Genomic DNA, 19701 nt, shown 5'->3' with positions numbered 1-19701 from the left:
ATTACTTTCGCTTGTTGATACAATCAGAGAGATTTTTTGCTTGAGATGGTTAGATGTCAACAAATAGATTTTGGGGAGATTTTTTGCTGGATTTGATTAACAGTGTACACTCGTTATGTATTTTCCAATCCATCATTTTTTCATAATTTAAAGATATGCAAAGTGAGGATATATTAAATTATGTATCTAGAGACAGATCTAAAAAAATAAAAAATAAAAAATAAAACACACACTGTTTTGGCCTCCTCCCAACCTTGAAGGCTTTTTCCAATGCCACTTATAATTTTCAAAAGGAATTACTACATATTAAACTACAGTGTCTCTTTCTCCAGTACTCAAAGTCTCCAGAGGTAATACATGTTAGAGCTACAAGCATCACCTTTGCTCCCGCAGCCAACAATAATAATAACGCTGACAGAATGAAAGAAATGCATCCAGCGTGCCCTTCATCCAACTCTGTACCACCCAACTGAACTTCCAGTACAAAGCACGGATCATAATTATGCTAATCAGGCCTGGCTAGTTGTCTGGGCGTCTGATTTCATATCTCCGGCTTACGTGCGCAGGTGATTGTGTGTGCGTGCTGTGTGCGCCTGTCATTCACATCGCGGTGTGTGCGCTCGCGTGTGTGCTCTGTTTTGGCTGCGGGGCTGTCGGTGCTGCCCGATAATGTCTTCAATCATCTCTCCTGTCAACACGGCTAAATCTAGCTGCCCTTGGGAAAAGTTGTGAAAAGGTGAGTGCCAATATTGACAAACAAATAAATTCTGACAGAGGGGCGACTTTTGGGCAATCGGTCAAGGCTACAGACACGGGCCTGTGGGCATGAGCTGTAAGGACATGGTGTGTTTTTCTTTTAGCCTCCTAGACATGTGATATATTGCAATGTTTATACAATGGAACATTTCAAAATAAATAAGGATTTGGGGGGAGACACTACAGTACGTGCAGACCCATTAGCTTTCAATGCATTGAAAGGAATACCTGTAATGTAGCTTAAAGCTTTACATCACATAGTAAGAAAACTTTATTTTCTGAAAAAATGTCTTTCATGCCTAACCATGCCTGCACTGCACAGAAGTTCCTGAATTATCTCAACTGGCTAAATATAAAAGTTGTCAAGTGTTTTGTGCATACACAGTAGCCTAGCTCTGCCTGAAATGAGAGGAGACATGCAGGCCTGATGCAGCTCTTCAGGTAATTACCACAGACACAAAGAGGAGGAGGAGGAGGAGGTGGGGAATGGGGGTTGAGTTTGCAGAGCTCTTGATGGCTACTTCATGTTCTCATTTCCATATGAACAGTGCTCTCTGCAGCTATTTGCGTCAATCAGGAAGACTCATCTGCTGTTCCTCCTGCCCTCTTAACTCCCTCAACTTGCTTTTTTCCAGCTTTGAGAAAGGAAATGGGGTGCATGTGCACACAGTGAAGTAGACCCCGTTAAGAAGCTGACAACAATAACCGGGTAACAGAAAAATACCTGAAATTTGAAATGTCATATTTGTACTTTTCTTACCTCCTCTAAATTCATCTCGTCAGGATTGTCCCAGGGTTTGAGAAACTTGCCAGGGCGCTGCTTCTTCAGGGGTACTACCACAATATAATATCCCCTGGAGAGTAAAATGCAAAGCACAATACATCAATATTCCAGACAAGGACACAGATTACAAACAAACTCCTGCATGTTAGCGAGAACGACTACAGCATTGCCCAGCGCGCACCATGTTGGCCTGAGATGGTAGCCACTGATCACCGACCGTTTCCCTCTGTGTTCTATTTAATGTAAACATTTCAGTTAGGAAATAGTGTTACACCTCGCTGAGACGCCCCTGAGGCCTAATTAGGAGACCTCTGTGAATGCAGAAGAGACACAGAATTAGAGGGATTTTCATCCATTCATCAGGGTAGCAAGAGAGATAACGGGCTCTGCCAGAGTTTACTGGGCTTCCTGGTTGGGCAGTGCATTAGCTAGCGTTAGCCAGGAAGGCAGTGTGGCAGGCTAATGGGATTCTAATTAGCTTAAGCTCTGGCATGGGACACAGTGGGCCAAGTGCATCCAGCAAGATCAAAAAAAATCCAAGATGGGTTTGAAGCGTCAGTCTACAATCGGATGTGCTCCTTGGCCTTCTGACAACCCCGGGCTTTGTTGAAAAGCTATAAGAGATTTTACAGGGCTTAGAGGAGTGCGCTTAAATGAGTCGGGCTGCTTCAGTGTGTAATGACTGAGGTGAAGTGGATATTACACTGAAATGTTGGGATGAATATAAATGACTCTGTTTTGGAGGAATTATCCCTGACAAGGTCAGCTACCAAGTTGTTTATTTCCATTCACAATGCATGAGTAAGAAATAATCATCAGTAATACAGACATTTGCAATGGACAGTTCCAATGCACCATCCGGATGTCTTTACAAGTCCCATATCCGACTAAAGAGCCATTTCTCTAAAGTCAAATCATATTATGTTTGATGTAAGTTGGCAATTACAGGTAGGGGCAGTACCCGAATCTAGACTGAGAGGCGGCACTCCGGGTCGATACATCGACTTGGGGGTAATTTTCACTCAGGATTGGTTTTGCTAAAGTTCACAGCCTGCCACGCTTTTATTCTGCATGACTTTGTGTACAGTGACACAGAAAAAAAATGTAATCTGTTAACTTGACTGATAAAAATGTGAACACAACTTGGGGGCATCTCAAGTGATTATTTGAAACATCAGCGTTTTTGGGGGAAGCCCCAGTTACAAGAAATTAGAAATCACCTTTAGTTTGATCATTCCGACTCACCTTACTCTCTCAGATGTCTGCACTGTCGGTAGCTCCACTGTCACCATACCGTCCGAGTTGGTCTTGCTAATCAGGAAGGGTTTGGTGCGAAGGATGTCTGGGGCCGTCATGGTGGACACACGATGCTGCAAACCTCCCGCACTGTTGCCACGGTTGGTCAGGAGGAAGGAGTACTGTGTCTCAGGTTGAAGACCCGTGATTAGCTTCTGTGTTAGCTTCCCATCCACCTCCACACTCTGCCCATTATCGTAGAGGATCTGTACATGCAAATGAGTTGTAAGTCTTGGTCGCAAATGTCAACTAAATAATTTCTAGTGTCGTGGTAATGTGTAGTAAGTCGATGCATATGTTAATGTTAGATTTATCTGTGCAGTGCTCACAGTGAAAGGTTGAGCTGGGTTGTAGGTGTCTGGGATTTCCCAGGTCAGCAACACGGATGTCTTCATGGCAGCTCTCACGTGGAAATTTTTTGCAAACACTGCTAAAAGAAAGGGGGAGCAGGTGATTTAGACACAAAACATTGTTTTAAGTCTACCTCTACCAGTGGTCCCACACCAGTGCTTACCTGAGAATGTCTCCTTCAAAACCAGGCTGAAATAAGTACTACACTGAACTCAACACTGTCCTCTTACCTTTTTACAAACACCAACTCTTAAATTAATGACTGACCTTTGATTGACGAGACACAAAGAGACATACATACTTACACCATGTGTGTTTGTTAAATCATTCTTAGATTAGGGAGACTAAGGGTAGGACAATATGTTAATACCAAAGTCCTCTGCTTGATTCCATACTTTGTCAACTTCTGCCATTTGAGGCTTTCAGGGAACGCGGGGAAAAGTTGATTTTAAAAGAGAAAGGGCTCAAAAGGTTCAGGGACTGGTCCTACCTTGATCCAAAGGCTGTGTCCTGAATTGGACACTTGGGCTATAGGGACCAGAGCCCTTGCTGGTGAAGGCACACATTTTAATATCATAAGTTGTATCTGCCTTAAGGCCATCCAGGATGACTGTTGATTCTGGTGCGGTGATGAAGAGTTCTGAGGGACTGCGTGGGCTGTTGATGTCCTTATACTGCAGAGCATATTTCACTATTTGGCCGTTTCGCTCTGCCAGTAAAACAGGCTGCCAGCTGACCTGAATGGTAGAGGTGGTGGCACCCTCTGCTGTAATGCTCTGAGGGTAGCCGCTCGGGACATCCTCATTTGTGGTGACCTCTTTGACCGTCTCTTCTCCAAAGCCCACCTTGTTGCGCGCTGAAAGGCGGAAAGTGTATGAGGCTCCCTTATGGATCTCTTTGGTAGTGTAGTGGTTCTCCCGCTCAGGGAACTCAATGACAGTCAGTGGATCCACGTCTTTGCGGCCAAAGCGGAGGCGGTAGCCTTGCAGAGGACCGTGGGTTAATGCTGGGGGATGCCACTGGAGGAGAGCTGTGCCCATGTTGGTCGTACTGACCATCAGCCGAGGTTTATCAGGAACTAAGACAGCACCAGTGGAGAAAGTGACAACTTGTTATAAATGTGCTTCCTCTTTATCATATCATATTTTTGGTAAACAAACATTGAGCATCAGTCGATCTGCTATCTATCTCTCTGTTTGTGTATACAACTGTACTCAAGGCAATGAAAGAGCTGAACTTCAGCGTCCTTTTTGCTCGTCTTTTTTTCACTCGCAACAATTTCCATTGATTTGAAAAGCGCCTTCAATACTGCCATGTCACACAAGTGGGTAAGAGTTATTCCACTTGATGAGACAGCAATTACCTGCATTTACACTGCATTTTTCTCCACGACAAGAATATTTGCTTGGTGCTCTTTCCCTTCTTAGCTGCAGTTACACAACATTATAGAGCAGAAGTTCTATCATTAAATCTAGTGTACTAGTACTAGCGGTGATGGTTACTTTACCTGCGCCAGTGGTGGTGATCAGTTTGGGCTTGCTGCGTGCGCCATCACCTTTTGTTGTATAGGCTGCCACAGTAACTGAGTAAGTGGTCTCAGCCTGTAACTCTGTGATGATCATTTCCTGTAAAGATGCAGAGCTTTAGTTGCAGGAAACTCACTGACTGATTTGCAGATGAAAGCAAACAGAGATAAAAAAGTTGGATCTGATGTCAGGATTGTAATCACAGAGGACACAACAGACACATTCTCTCAGCATAAACGTCAAGTTGACACATGCTTCAGTGTAAAATTACAGCACTGAGAGGCTCTAGTAAGTTAATAATTTGGAAAATGTACATTCCCTTGTTGTGTAACAAAAAAGCATCTTGTAGAATTCAAATTTGGTAAGGTGTTTAGTCAGTTACATTTAATTCGAACTCTAGACAAAATGTTAGTCAAAGATTCCAAATTAGGTTTTTAAAGTAAATATTTAAGCTAATGTTCAAAACTGGGTCCTGAACCAAAGACACATGCCATTCATGCAGAGGATGACAGCAGGGGGGGAGGACAACATTGGGATTTTTGTCAAGTTTAACTACTCACATGTTCAGTTGAATCATCATATTCCCACTGATTATGATACAAGAATATGGAGAGAAAAGAGACAACAGATAAGGCCCAGATACAGGCTAATCACTGGTGAGAAAATACACACACAGTTCGTCTTCAGCCATTAAAGAAACGTGTTTCTTGATAGCAAATCTTTTTAAAATAATAACTAAAGTAGCGATAATGATATAAAGACTTATGTAGATACTAATATGCCCAGCTTCTGCGACATTGTAATCAGTGACAAATCAGTTAAATAATCACTATTTTACAGACTATAATTATTGATGACATGGTGATGGCTATTTCCCACTTCAGATAAAAGATTTTGCTGTAGTGCATGTAAAGGTGAGAGGGAGAAAGTGATACTATGTGTCTGAGAGATGAGGTGGCTGGCTGAGGAGGGTGTCGTACCTGGGCATCATCAATCAGGATGTCCTTGATGACTGGCTGTCCTGTGGGCTCCCCATTAACCATCCTGACATAGTGCACCTGGTACCCTCGGATCTGACCGTGCTGCTTGGTGGGCATCGGTGAACGCCAGATCACTTTAATTGATGAGGAGTTGACAGCCTCAACCTCAACTTTACGAGGTGGCCCACTAGGAACTGGAGGAACACCATGGGATAGAAGAAAAGAGGTCAAAATTATAGAGAACCCCTTCACCCTCTGTTAAAATCCTGCCCAAAAGCCGTAGCGGAAAATGCTGCAGTGACAAAAAAAAATCACAAAAGTGCAGCAAACTGCAACAAGCACTGCATGACATCAATATTTCAACAATGGTAAGGGGGAAAAAAACAACAGCAAAAACAGGTCTGACAACTGACCTAATCTTGAAACATTAAAAATGGGTAGAGTGGATTTTTTTAAAACATGGAATAAAAATGTGTTTTGTCAAAATAGAAAAGTGGAGCCAAAGGGGGGGGGGAGGGGGCTTCAAGTGTTTCAAATGCTTGAAGCACAACAAGAATTTTGGCTATGGAGCAAGGAAAAAATGAATAAAAAATGATTCTATCACATGAGGGGAACAAAAATATTTTTTAAAAATGGCCTTCAAAAAAAAAAAAAATTCTTCCACCTTTTGTTATTCCCACTGTCCAGAACTTGTCCATGTGCCAAGTTCCTAAAAAATTGAGCTACACAAAAATGCTGCCATTCAAAAACAAAAATGACAGTTGGGACTGGAAGTTGGAGGCCTGCAGTTGAAAATGCCATACCATGTGTTGAAATTGAGCAGCGTTAGGGGGGAAAAAAAGCCCCAAAAAAAGGTGCTTTCACAAAGTGAGTCACAGTTTGTTTGTTGGAAAAAAGTGCAAAGTCCAAAATGAGGCTAAAAGTATCGAGTGGCGACAGTCTTATTAGAGGCAGGCAGAAGGGGTAGAGAAGAAGAAGGGAATTGTAGAAATAGTTGTTAGTATTTGAAGAGCAGTGGTTAAGAGGGGTAGACTGGATTTGCAGCTGGGGCTTTGTTTGAGCGAACACATACCATCCTCCTCTGTGCGGATGAGCTGCGGCAGGCTTTCCGGTCCTGCTCCGACATCTGTATGTGCGGTGACCGTCACTTGGTATTCTGTCCATTTTTCCAAGTTTTCCAAAAGGTACTCGGAGCTTTCAGGTGGTATGCCAGTGATTTGTTGAGTTGTAGTGTCCTCCCCTTCAGACGCAGCGTATTGGATGGCGTATTGCGTTATGATCCCGTTTTGTAATTCCACTGGAGGTGGCCGCCAACTTACCAGGATGTTGGTGGAGCTGGAGCTATAGCACCTGACATCCTGAGGTGGGCCCGAGGGTTCTGCTTGGTGGGTTGGAGTTTGTGCAGGTTTTTTTTTTTTTTTTTGTTTGTTTGTTTGGTCAGGCCGTTCATTGAGTTGGATTTTGGTTTGAAAGGCGTTTTTTTTTTTTTTTTGGTTTGATATGGATGATAATGGCAGAATTGACCAAACAAAGGGGGAAAAAAAAGAAGAGGAAAACAAAATGACACAAAATGAGGAAAAATCACAAGGACTTATGTGGGTGAATGAAAAGTCTTTCAAATCAATCAAACGGCACAAATAAAGACAAAGCAATATGAAGGCCAACACAAAAGTGTACACACCGATGATGAATGGAAGGTGTTGATTGGAAAAAGGACAGCTTCAACATAATGTAACCTACCTTTTTCATGAAATTAACCATAAAATCAAAGGGAAACAAAATTATGTCCTGATATATCATTTCTTTGAATGTTCAAATGTTCTAAAATCAAAAACCTATAATTAGTTCAAAGTACTTCAGAAATATTTGAGGAAAATAAATATAGTAATAACTAAGACAAATTTGGCAAGCAGTTACCATCAATCCAAAAACATAAAGGTTGATGCTTTTACTAGTTTGAAATAGAAAAATGTTGTATTTGTCACCAACCTTTCCGAAGCCTGTTGGTTTGTGGTAAAAGCCTGATATTTCAACAGAGAGCTTCCCAAGGAGACATGACTGATTTATTAGATTCTGATAACATTGACATGCACTTTTGAATTAACGGCATCATTTACCTCAGAACAAACATCTGGGCAGAGTTTGAACTTTTGAGCTTTTATACCCACCTGATCTCTGCCCTTGTCTTTCAGAGACCTCAGAGTTATGTTAGATTTGCAAAGTCAAATACAGCAGTTCAGTGTTTTTTGCACGTATGGTTTGAGGGGAATCTTCATACGAGTTAAACTGGATTTAATTTAATTTGGTAATAAACACCAGAATCAAATCATTTGATTTTCGACTTGTTTCATAAATCTGAGGTCCTTTGGGTGGAAAGGTCCCTAACTACAGAGACAATGCTTGCTTTGAGCTTTCTATGATATCATTACGCGACAACTTTATTGATTATAATTTGAATTGAGTGCAAACATCGATGCAGAAAATGGGAAAATCCCTTTCTTTCGTCCAGAGATGTGGTTCTTGGCAGTGAAGCTACATAGAAAGCTCAGTCTCAGAAATTCTCTATTCTCTAATTTTTGGCTGACATGCAATGTCAAGAGACAAGGTGTCCTAAAATGCCCTTTGACTTATAAAAAAAACAGTTTGGTAACGCATATGTGGGCATTCATATAAATAATTCATGGATTTATCATTCAGTTAAGTCAGACTGTTTTTGCACAACAAAGGTGAGAGAGGTAGTTTCTGTAACCTTGTCTCCTGACTTCACAGGAAAGCGTGGCTACGCTGTCCGTGCAACCTTTCCAAAGTGAGTACTGCATGGTCAGGTAGACTTCTTAACACTTATTTATTATTTCAAATGTTTACATCTTTTCAAATGCATGGACCCTCAGAAGGAAAATCTTATTTTTTTCTTTATCTGTGCTCAGGACCTTCCTGACATTTTTGTCACTTTTTGGGATTCTGCAGCACACGTAAAAAAAAAATTTGGAATGCATTTGAAAATGTGTTCCTTCTCGAATAGTTTAAACTCTGTCAGATAAGGAAGAGGACCTACGTGTCTGTGGAGTTTCTGCAGAGATCTCATTCGTGTAAGCTCCAACTCCGTGTTTACTACGGGCAGCCAGCCGGAAAGTATAAGTAGTGAAGGGCTTCAAGTCCTTCAGCAGGTATGTTGTTGTCGGCTCAAAGCTGATGCGTTTCTGTGGAGGAAGTTTCATATTGTCAGTTTCAAAATAGACAGGCCGTCCCGAATAAAAATGAATATAAGTATACCGCCCTTTGTGGAAGGAAAATCATCTTTTGCTGCCAGAGCTGAGACAAGTTGTTGGTTTATATAAATGAATGTGGCAATCAATTTAGTAGACTTTATAGTGATTGGCAAATTGCTTTGTGAGCTTGATTCCTCAAAGGCTCCTTGTTTGCACGAGTGTCTGTCGAATGTCTCGGAGTTAAAAAACAAAAGCAGCTTAAAGGTTCATATTACAGATTTGTCAGCCAATTATCCAGTTATATCGCTGTATTTTTTTACCGCTTTGCATTATGGGCAAACTCAAGACAATTGTTGCTGTCACTGTAAATTAAGCCATTAAATTCTAAGAAAATATACCCTGTTTCTTTTTACTGTATTTTATTGTATTTCTATATGCTGTAGGGCTGAACAATTCATTAAAATAGATCGAAATCACATTATGGTCAAATGCAATTTTTTGATGGAGGTTAATTGTGTCATTATAAATTAACGTTGTTGCACGACTGATGATGCCTGTTTGGTACATGTATTTAAGTAAATCTGACTTTTGTATTTGATAACACAACATTAACACTATTATACTTCAATATCATGTGATTTAGCATATCTTTTTGATACAGATTTGCATATAATGGGCTCCCAAAATGTCTCAAGTCAGGAAAAAGTTACCTCCTCTTTGTCATCCCTCTTCCTGTACATTAGTTCATATCCTGTGATCTGGTTCTCCTGTCCAGTCTGCGCCGGGGCGATCCACGAAAGTAAAATACTTGTTTCTGATTTGGCTTCTCCTTTGAAGTCGGTCGGTTGGGAGGGAACTGCAATGCACGGAACAAAGAGATTGAATGCCTGACCCTCTCACATCTTGCACTGTTCATTATTCTTACAGTCGTACTCGCATTTTTAGGAGATGCAGTTGAATCAGTATAGTCTAGACATATACATGGTCCTTCGTTACTTCCTGCTGAAAATAATATTTGACTTTTTCGTAGGAAGTAAAAAAAGCATTTAAATTATCCTCATAAAAATATTTTTTTTCCCCACTCGAGAAAGCCAATTGAAGTTTTTGTTGACAGCCTGAAGATTTGTGTGTTTACAGTTCTGGTTAACGACTGCGAACCCACTAATGAGGATTGGTGACAAAAAAATGTAGCTTCAAAAATGTTTTCTGACATTCAAAGTTTAATTGTGGAGGGAAAAAAACATTCAGCTTTGTTCAATTATGGATTCTCTGGCAACAAAAAAAACAAGCCAAGCTTACCTCCTGTCTTAGCGATGATTTGAAGGTCTGGAGAAAGAGGTCCGTCGCCTACTGAGGTGTAGGCCAACACCTTGATGTAGTAGGTCTTGTTGGGAATGAGGCCCTGGATGGTGACAAAGTTAGACCCCCGAACAATCTGCTTCTCCCAGAGGTTGACATGCTGGGTGGAATCCATAGTGTAGTAGACTCGGTAGCCCATGATCTGCCCGTTGGCCTCCTCCGGTTCATCCCAGTGGATGACAGCGGTGGTGGTGCTCAGCATGTGACCTCTGACCTGCCTTGGCGCCGTGCTGGGTGCCTGCTCAGCTGTTTTGGCCTCGATGCTCTCGCTAGGTGGCCCACGCCCGATGTTGTTCACCGCCACCACCCGGAACTCGTAGTCCGAGTACGGGCTGAGGCCTCCCACGCTGTATCGGGTGGTAGCTACGCCGTCGATCTCCTTGAACGAGTCCTCAGAGTACTTGGACTTGTGTTGGATGATGTAGTAGGTCACCGGTTCAGGGTTGCCGGAGTCCCAAGTCAACGTTATGCTGGTGGCTGTGCGCTCTGTCACCACAGGGATGCCAGAAGCCTTTGGCAATGCTGTAATGATAATTAATACAGGAAAATGAGCAGAAATGCAAATATTACAAAGTTATACCTCTGTAGAGAAATGAATTGTATGTTACAGGCTATAAAGACTGGTTGGTTTTTATGAATTACATTAATTTACCAGCAAATTAAATGTGATTATAAGCCGGAGTGATTATATACAGTATATCTGAGTCAAGAGTGCTTTCAATGAGATGGGTAGATAGTTTTAATATTATTTCATTTTTCTAGTATACATTTGTACAAAACTAAAGTTATGTATGAACTAACATGAGGGATTACAGGCTTGCGTACCCCCTCTGTGTAGCAGATGAGAGTGCTGCTGTTGTTAATCTCAGATTTCCCCGTGTTTATCACTTTAATAATTTAACAGGTAAATTTATTGCTTTAATTCCCTGCGCCATGGCACATGGCAAAGGATTTCTTGGCAATATATTGTCTTTATATGCCACTTGAAGTATGCTTCTGGGGGAGCTCGCAGCCAGACTGTTATATTGTGACTAATATCTCTATGTTATGTCTAGGAAAAACAAAGCTGTGTGTGTGTGTGTGTGTGCATATGGGAGTCTGTCCCCCGTGTGCACGTGAACACGGCGACACCAATCTGGGATATCTTTCTGGTACGCTGCGGTGTAGATATGATTACACTCAGATAAGTACCATGCCTACAGAGGACACCAAACAATACTCACTACGTTTCACACCCCTCTCACGCCGCCTCCCTCCCCGCCTCTTGCTAACAGAAAATGGTGAGCTTGTGGCTTTGTAGCTCTCCAGCTGAGAGATAAGCACTTCACTATATTCTCGATCTGGCATCTAATGCACTGAGGCTGGTGCCAGGGCTTGTCTAAAGCTTTAAGGAATCCTCCACAGATGACTTATCATGTCAGGAGGGGTAAATAACTTTCTTAAAAGCTCTGCCAGTACTCTCCGCGTGGATAAATTACTACTAACATAAACGAGCTGCAAACTGATGTATATATTTTTAACTGCGACCAGAATTTGAAGCATGCACCTGTTTTAATTATAAATAAAAAGAATAGGAAGCAGCTTCACCTTTCACCGTTATCTGTGCCACAGCCTCTATCACCCCCAGGGTGGACATGGCCACGCAGGTGTAGTTGGCTGACTGCCTGACGTCTGTAAGCTCCAAGACGTTCCGTCCAATGGGCATGTCGTCCTCTGGCGTTAGGTCTTCAGCACCCAGCATCCACTTGACATAGGGCATGGGAGAGCCCACCGCCACACATGTGATATTGACACTGCCGCCTGGCATGATCTCATTGTCTGTAGGTGGAATGGAGAATCGCGGTGGCACCCGGCGCACTGAAAAAGACGAAACGTGGCGTGAAAACCGAGCAGAAAATGGCCCAACGGAATTCCTTTGACAGAAATAAAAAAAATGTTTCTGAATTCTCTTTAAATGTTGCCAAAGAAAACTGACTGATGATCTAACATTCATAAACTGTATAATCGGAACATTAGCAGAATTTTAAAGATATAAATGTGGCACAAAAATTAAATCCCTTTCAAGAAACATAATTTGTGATTGATGGAGGTTGGGAGAACACATTTCATTACATTGGATCCAAGACTTGGAGATTTCAATGGTGAATGGGTTAACATCAACATGAGCGCCATGCACAAAAAATACTGTATCACCATCAGTACAGATATACAGAACTGCACAAAGTGCTGGAGAGTCAGCAGCACTCCACAGTTGTATGCAAAGACACAACTTTCAGGCTGCGCTCTTCCAGCTGATGTGAGACAATGTGCCGCGTCACATTCTCACATCACACAAACATAGATAATACTCCAGAGACGTCGCAAAGGCATCAAAGGGGAATGAAGTTTTTTTTTTTTTTTTTGTGCTAGTCAGGCTCAGTCCACAGTAGTAACTAGAGCTGTCAAATGTTATGCATCCACATTTTGGATCAACTTAACTGAATCAGCCTGCCACGTTTCCCTGTCTGATCCTTTGGCTACCGTAAAGAGACGCTCACAAGGTTAAGCTACACTCCTGCAGTGCCATTGATGTGCAGTCATGATGCGATAAGAAGCCTGCTATGCTTTCTGCTGGCCTACCTTTAAGGTAAACAATGCCATGAAGATGGATGAAGGAGGTGAACTTTTTAGAGTGGCATTAGAATACTCCTCCAGACAGCTCAGAGGATAAAAGTAATGTAATACGTTAATTTCTTTATGCTGAATCAGAGATCTTTAGCTTATCACAAGAGGACCAATTATGCTGGTGCTAAGTACTAGCGTGTCTGGCCAGACTGTGTTCTGTGATTGTACAAATCAGTCCCCGGCTGTGAAGGAATCAAAATCAGCAACATTAACTGATGCTGATTAATTACATTTCTACAGGACTGCAGGTCATCTAACATAAAGGGCTGAGAGTGGTTATTCCGATTGAGAGGTAGAGCTAACGTCTCATAAGAAAGAAGTGGTACCATGTTATAAGATGCAACTGCAGGACACAACACCGATAACAACTTTAAAACTACACTTACGTTAAGTATATTAACTTGTTTCTTCCTTATGAGCCTGATTTTTAAATTACAACTACAATAGTTTGAATGATAATGATTAACAACAGCAACGAAAACATTTATTTGTGCTTTTAAAAAATCATATCATTTGACAGCTCTAGTGGATACGCATTCCAAAAACATATTGTCAGACAAAAAAAATCAAAGGTTACACTTTTGAGTGAACTTAAATGCTCAACATGACATTCATAGTGCACGTGGACGGTTTCAAGGCCTTTTGAGGGGCGTCTGTCATGCATACGGGGAAACTTTGTGAGGCAACCATGTGAGGGAGTCGGAGGGAGTGAGGGGGGAGGGAGGGGCAATGACAGGTTAGTCTGACAGTGTTACATTGCTGTAAATATGGCTTGCACAGGTCCTGGGAAAACTTAAACACAGTGTAAAGGGGAACAACATCTTAGCACAAAGGGTTAAATCAATAGAGAGACAGTGGAAATTGAGGAGACAAAGTATTTTCTCCTGAGGTTTTACTGGTGAGGATTCTAATTCATAAAGATATCAGGACTGTGCAGGTGATGTGGATAGCTACAGGGCTTAGGTGTAAGGAAGGCAGACAAGGACTGAAGGCGATGTTATAAAACATCCAGGGAAGATTGACATTAAAAGTAGAGTCAGTGTTACTGCTCATGCTTGTAAAAGTAGTTTGGGTTATATTAGAAAAATACTGTTAAAGAATATTACACTTCTATGCTCATTTTGCCTGCTAGAAGCATGCTTTTTTTTTTTTACTCATACTGTCCATAGCTGCAGCTTCTGTATAGTTGTGACATCACAACTTTGTGTCAATCCTGACAGCGTGTTTTAATCCAGGCTGTTGGCATTTCTTTTTTTTTTTTTTTTTAATCTATACTTTCCTCCTATTTTTATGGCGTCTAGACCTGCTTTATAATCAAAATGGGACTTTAAATGAATACATGTATTAACTGCATGTTAATCGACCCTGCTTGTAAACAGCCTTGACTGCAACACAAGCACGCGCTTCCTGCTGCCAGCTCCGGACTCAAGCCCATTCTGTGGAGCAGACTGCGGTTCTCCAGAGAGGAAAACTAGGGGAACTGCTTGCATTATTAAATACAGCGTTTCTCTCACTCAATATTTAATTAATATCCAATTGGAGCACGCTCCCCACAGACATAATATTATCCTGCTCATTTGAATATCATTACATTTGTCAAGTCTTGTGGATAACGCTCTAAATACATCATTCTTTCATGACTTCCTGCGCGGAAACATCCTCGTCGGAGGAAGTGTATAATCTCTGAGGGCTGGGTTGTTTTTACAGCTTGGCGCTTGACTTTAGTGCCAATTACAACAATGGATGGATTTTGCTTCAACCTATTTTTATCTCTGAGAAACTTCAAGTCAAGACTGTACCACAGGGAGAATTTAAGTGTAGTGATGCTTAAATGGCTCAATGGGGAGTAAGATTCAGTGTTCATATGGAGCAGCAGGGCATCTACGTACAGCAGCCATTAGTTCAAGTAGCCCAAATAAATGAAGACATTGTTCCTGCTGGTGTTGTGCATCTCATTGCTTTTATTCTATTCTTTAAATGAAATTAATTTATTTAATAATGGTTTATTAATATTTTTTTAATTGTCTTATCCCTTGGACCTGCTTTGCTGTTAGTCGTACTGTAGGAAAAACCAAACAGGAACACTGACAGGGTAAGAGGTTGGGACGAGGGCTGGGGAAAGGGGACGATAAGCTCGAGCAATTAAGAGGTGAACATGCAAATAGACCCTCAGATTGATGCAAATGTCATCCCGGCCACCCCGCCTCAAAGATGCAAACATGCACCACCCGTTGGACAGCCAAGCATTTGGACAAGGACCAGGGTCATTCTCAATGGGAACACTCACATTGAATGTGCAACAAAGATAGATATGACATTTAGATAAATTCTGACTTTCTCTTTTTATGGTCAATAAATGAGCTTCTGTTTTGTGTTGTGTTCAAAAAGTAAAAAACACACCAACCTTCTCGCAGCTCTGAGGGATGTAGGGAATTTGATGCAGAACAAAATGAAATAAGGACAGGAGAAAAACAAGGGAAACACAGAGAGTAAAAAGGCCATGTTTTAGGTGTTCAAATGCTAATTATACAATTTGAAGGACCTTCTGTGTCGAAGGTGCTGGGAGCCCCTTGAATCTCCCTGGCACCCAAGTGTGACCTGTGTGCGCTCAAAAATCTTGAATAAATAATAATTTAACAGCAAGTCTGCCCTAGTCTTGTGCTTAGCTTATTATAATATCAAAAATGTTTGTTATATTATATATTTATTTTGGAATTGGTGATTACAAAAGCTCACATGTATTTGAAGATTACAGAAAATCATAAAAATGTATCTGCTATGCATGTATGAATTTATAGAGAATTGACTGCTGTGTGCAAATAAAGGTGGAAGCAGTTACTGCTGCACCAATGCACCAGATATTTTTACTTGAAAAGAGTCAATACCATTAAAAGCAAGTCACTGGTGCTACTCCATCTATATATGAATATCATTAAGCTATTCATTTCTAATGCTGTGTAGCAACCAAAAACTGTGACCATGTTTAAACAAGTTAATTTTAAACATGAGGTAAGATACATCTATATTTAACTATGTTTTAATGCTTGATTTTTGAACAGTTTTACATTTTCATAACAAATGTAATGAGATTAAAGGTGTCCTTCCAATGATCGTCAATTGGAAGAAGAAAAAAAGGCCAGAAAGGATCTGTTCACCGCTAGGGGGAAAGAGTGGGGACTGATGACTACCTCTGGCAGTCGGGTTTGAAAGGCAATTAGTAGATAAACACAGCAAGCAACCCAGTCATTGGTTAGACTCAAGGATAATAAACATAAAAAGGACTAGAAACACATAACAGATCAGATACTGTAGGTTCAAATCAATGCAGGTAAGTCAAGTGCAAAAACGAAAAGAAAAAGAACCATAAAACCAAAAACAATGCATACTTACAACAGCCTAACAGGATATGGCCCCTGCAGACTTTATTGGCTGATTTATAGCTTCCTCATGAATTTTAAAGAGAACGTTAATGTAATGTTTGACAGAAGCATGCCAGTGCTGTTAACACGCGCTTCCTACCTCTGACATATAGATTTGCCGGGGCAGAGTAGCGGGTTCCATCGTTGTTGGTCGCCACACATTCATACTTCCCCTGGTCGGACTCTTCGCTCTGCTCTATCTGGAGGGCTCCTGGTTGGGAATAGCAAACGGGGGTACCCGGGTATGTTTGGTTAAAATGATGTCGATCGCAACAAGTTCGCAAGCAGAAATCATAAAAGGAACTTGCTTGACCTCAAGGCTTGAGGCCAACATCAGCCCCCGTCATTTCTAGTTTTGCTTTGTCCTTTTAAGCTTCAGTAGTTGGACAGTTTGAGCAAAGTTGTAATTAAACAATGTCCAATAAACTGCGTGGATGAACAACTACATTCCTGTTACTTCAAACTCTATCTTTTAAAGTTTATCCCCCATCAATATCACAGCCTGATCCACTGGCTGAGGTAAAATGGAGACTGTGTTATCCTACTATAGGTGAGGGACAGCTGCAAATGGCAATCATGCAAGACATTGCAATACAGGTATACTGTTCCTCTTAACAGGCCTAAAGTCACAACAAGGGAAAATAGCGTAAATTGTCAACCAAATCCCAAAGAAAAGATAAACACCTAAGATATATCTTTTGTCTAAATTTACTTTGTTGATGACTTATTTAGAGAAAAAGCCTGATTACTTGTAAGGGTCTTAAAAGACACTCATCCTAGCGCCAATGTCAAAAAAATGCCATTATTTCATTTTGAAGAATGGGGCAAGCCCTTCAATATACAACATGTCACTGGACTGGTCAATATGGGGATGAGTGATACTGCTTCAGGGAAACATGGATCAAACAAAAGAGGTTTACAGTATAAGAAAGCAGCATAACAAGGGAGGACAATTGAAAGAAAGAAATTTAGGTATGAATTTTAGCATATTCAATCACAGATCGGGTGTAACATTCACCTAATAGAATAATTTGGGACTTCATCTAGGTGAAGTAATTTTAAAAAAAAATGCAGCCCGTACAAAAAATTGAAAAATGCTGCTCATAGTATGTGGAAAAATGTTAAGTATTATGTGAGGCAAAACCAACATACAACCCTCTGTAACAAAAGTTTTGACATGCAAATCTTGGCAAGAAATGTATGTCGGCACAACTTACAACCTTCTGACAACCCTTAGCTGAAAAATAAAATGCAATTGTATTAGAAGACAAAATTCAAAATATCGGCTTGAGCCGACAAGAAGGTAACCAACCACTGCTTTAGCTTGTGAAAGCTACAAAAGACACCCATAAAAATCCACCAATGGGATCAGCAGTGTGGTGTCACATGACCAAGGGAAAAATGGCTTTTATGCATCAACAACTCTCCAGCTTCATGTCACACGGCAAAAATGAGCCAATCAGGTCCTCGCCAGACTCTACTGTTTGCCTTCCCCAAACCCTGAAGAAAAAAAGTCAAAAAGTAAAATAGTCTCCAAACCCAAGAAAAGTAAGAAAAATAGGTGAAAGAGAAAAAAGCACCGTAGAAACTTTATCAAAAAAGTGGTTGTTTGGGCTTTTTTGTAGAGGTACAGGAGAGGAAAGCAAATAGAAGAAATGGAAAAAATAGTTTGCAAAGATAGAAAGAATTCTTTGGGAGAAAAAAGCAGAGGAGAGGCAATGTTGTCTTCAGCATGCCTGCGTGATTCCACAGCATCTGTGCATATTTTTAGTGCTGAACAAGAAACAGCTAAGGGGGAAAAATGCTTGGTTGTTTTAGTTGGACAAAAAGAGGGACACATGATTCGCTATGGCCAAAAAGAAAACAAAAATGAACGGAAAAAATATAGTTTAAAAAAAAAAATCGTCATTGGATATGCTTATTTGAGCCAGGGCAAGCATATCACAACTGAGCTAAACAGGCTCTTGAAACGAGAAATACAAAGGAGTAAATAAAGCATAGACAAAAAGATGGAATACAAATTTAGTCAACGTAACAGGACAAATAAGAAGGAAGGTCCGTATGAACGTAATGGGATTTGGTCTTGGTAAACAGGACAAAAATGGAGGTGATACGAGTGAATGGATGGGTTGACAGCAAGAATGAATTTGTATTATTTTCATTCTGTGAACGTCAGTTCAGCACTCTTACCTCTTATTGGTGTACCACCTGGGTGGATAATATGAATGCAAATAAGATTAGAAAGAAGAAGCATTAGTACGAGTAGATAGAGGCTGGGGGCTTTGGAAGAAGAATCAAATTAGATTTAACAGGGTACGTAAATAAAGGTACTAGAGGAAAGAGAAAGGACAGAGAGAGAGAATAAGAACTTTTTCTGTACTCTACTGGCAGAGAAAGACAGGATTCATCATAGAAAAATCATAGGTCAGAGAGAAGAACTTGTACATTGGTGTGCCACGGGGAGGTGCCCTTTTGGAAGTGGCGATGGCTTCTGAAGACCATCTACTGAAGGGAAAGACTTTGAGGACTTTGTATGTGAGATTTAGGACAGACATGTTTTCAAGAAAAATCTTGAGATCTCTTTGCTTGATCTGAGCTGGTCACCTCCCTAAAACCCTTGACTTTTCCATACCTCCTGAGCTGAGTGTTAAAAGAATTGAATAAGTGAGTAAGTGGTGGGGTCAGTGAGTGAGTAACAAACATGTGAGGACAGGTCATTACCCAGGTCAGTATATGACAATGCTAAGCTATGACTTGGTGATTATAATCTCCGGATAAAGGTGATAATATAGCTGGCAGTGGTAGGATACTTAAACATCTTGGGGTGAGGGAATAGTGTGTGTGTCTCTAGTAGTAGCCCTGACACTATCTGTTAGTAAAATGCATGCCATGCATTTTAATAGTTGTTGGAAACATGGAAATTAGTGGGGGGGTGATGTGCGCTTTAGAGCTAAGCACTTACCAAAGGATTCTGTAGATTTAAAAATATAGAGAGAAGAAAGACAGCATAAGAATATGATTATATTCTTTAGGTAAGTTTAGTTAACAAGGTTCGGTTAAGGCTTTAAGAAGTCTAGGTGAATCAAAGTCGCACATTAGAAATGAGGGTTAATTCTACACAGTTCTGTTGAAAACAAGTAAGCAAGGAGGTAAGGTTAACAAGACGCTTTAACAAAGGACAGCTGTGAAATCTGTGAAGACAGGTGGTCAAACATACAAGACTTGACGCTTCCAAGTAGTTGCACTAATGTGTTGTTGTTAGCTGGCACATAAAGCTGCAAGCTATGATTTATGTGACAATTTTCCGAAAACAGAATAATGTCTTTGGATCGAGATATTGAAGTTAAAGTTAGTATA

The 19701-nt window shown here is 40.8% G+C and overlaps 1 protein-coding gene across 48 annotated transcripts in view; it reads right to left on the bottom strand.

The window, feature by feature from the left end:
- Positions 1-19701, bottom strand: part of LOC115589468 (receptor-type tyrosine-protein phosphatase delta) — a 365710-nt gene that overhangs the window by 29662 nt on the left and 316347 nt on the right. For 8 of the 48 annotated variants that reach the window (XM_030430322.1, XM_030430329.1, XM_030430337.1 and 5 more), the window contains 16 exons: positions 19307-19315; positions 18535-18552; positions 16445-16555; positions 15330-15341; positions 11849-12118; positions 10202-10783; positions 9613-9758; positions 8749-8893; positions 6766-7071; positions 5694-5887; positions 5274-5300; positions 4695-4812; positions 3678-4265; positions 3166-3266; positions 2786-3042; positions 1517-1610 (listed from right to left, as the gene is read on the bottom strand). In XM_030430322.1, coding sequence (XP_030286182.1) covers positions 1517-1610; positions 2786-3042; positions 3166-3266; positions 3678-4265; positions 4695-4812; positions 5274-5300; positions 5694-5887; positions 6766-7071; positions 8749-8893; positions 9613-9758; positions 10202-10783; positions 11849-12118; positions 15330-15341; positions 16445-16555; positions 18535-18552; positions 19307-19315 — 2978 coding nt within the window. The remainder of the gene's footprint in view (positions 1-1516; positions 1611-2785; positions 3043-3165; positions 3267-3677; positions 4266-4694; positions 4813-5273; positions 5301-5693; positions 5888-6765; positions 7072-8748; positions 8894-9612; positions 9759-10201; positions 10784-11848; positions 12119-15329; positions 15342-16444; positions 16556-18534; positions 18553-19306; positions 19316-19701) is intronic. The other 40 variants (XM_030430325.1, XM_030430340.1, XM_030430343.1 and 37 more) reach the window with 20 other exon arrangements.

This window comes from Sparus aurata, chromosome 10 (assembly GCF_900880675.1).
Source record: "Sparus aurata chromosome 10, fSpaAur1.1, whole genome shotgun sequence".
NCBI lineage: Eukaryota > Metazoa > Chordata > Actinopteri > Spariformes > Sparidae > Sparus > Sparus aurata.
Note: the sequence above shows the minus strand (reverse complement) of the source record. Positions and strands in the feature narration are given on the sequence as shown.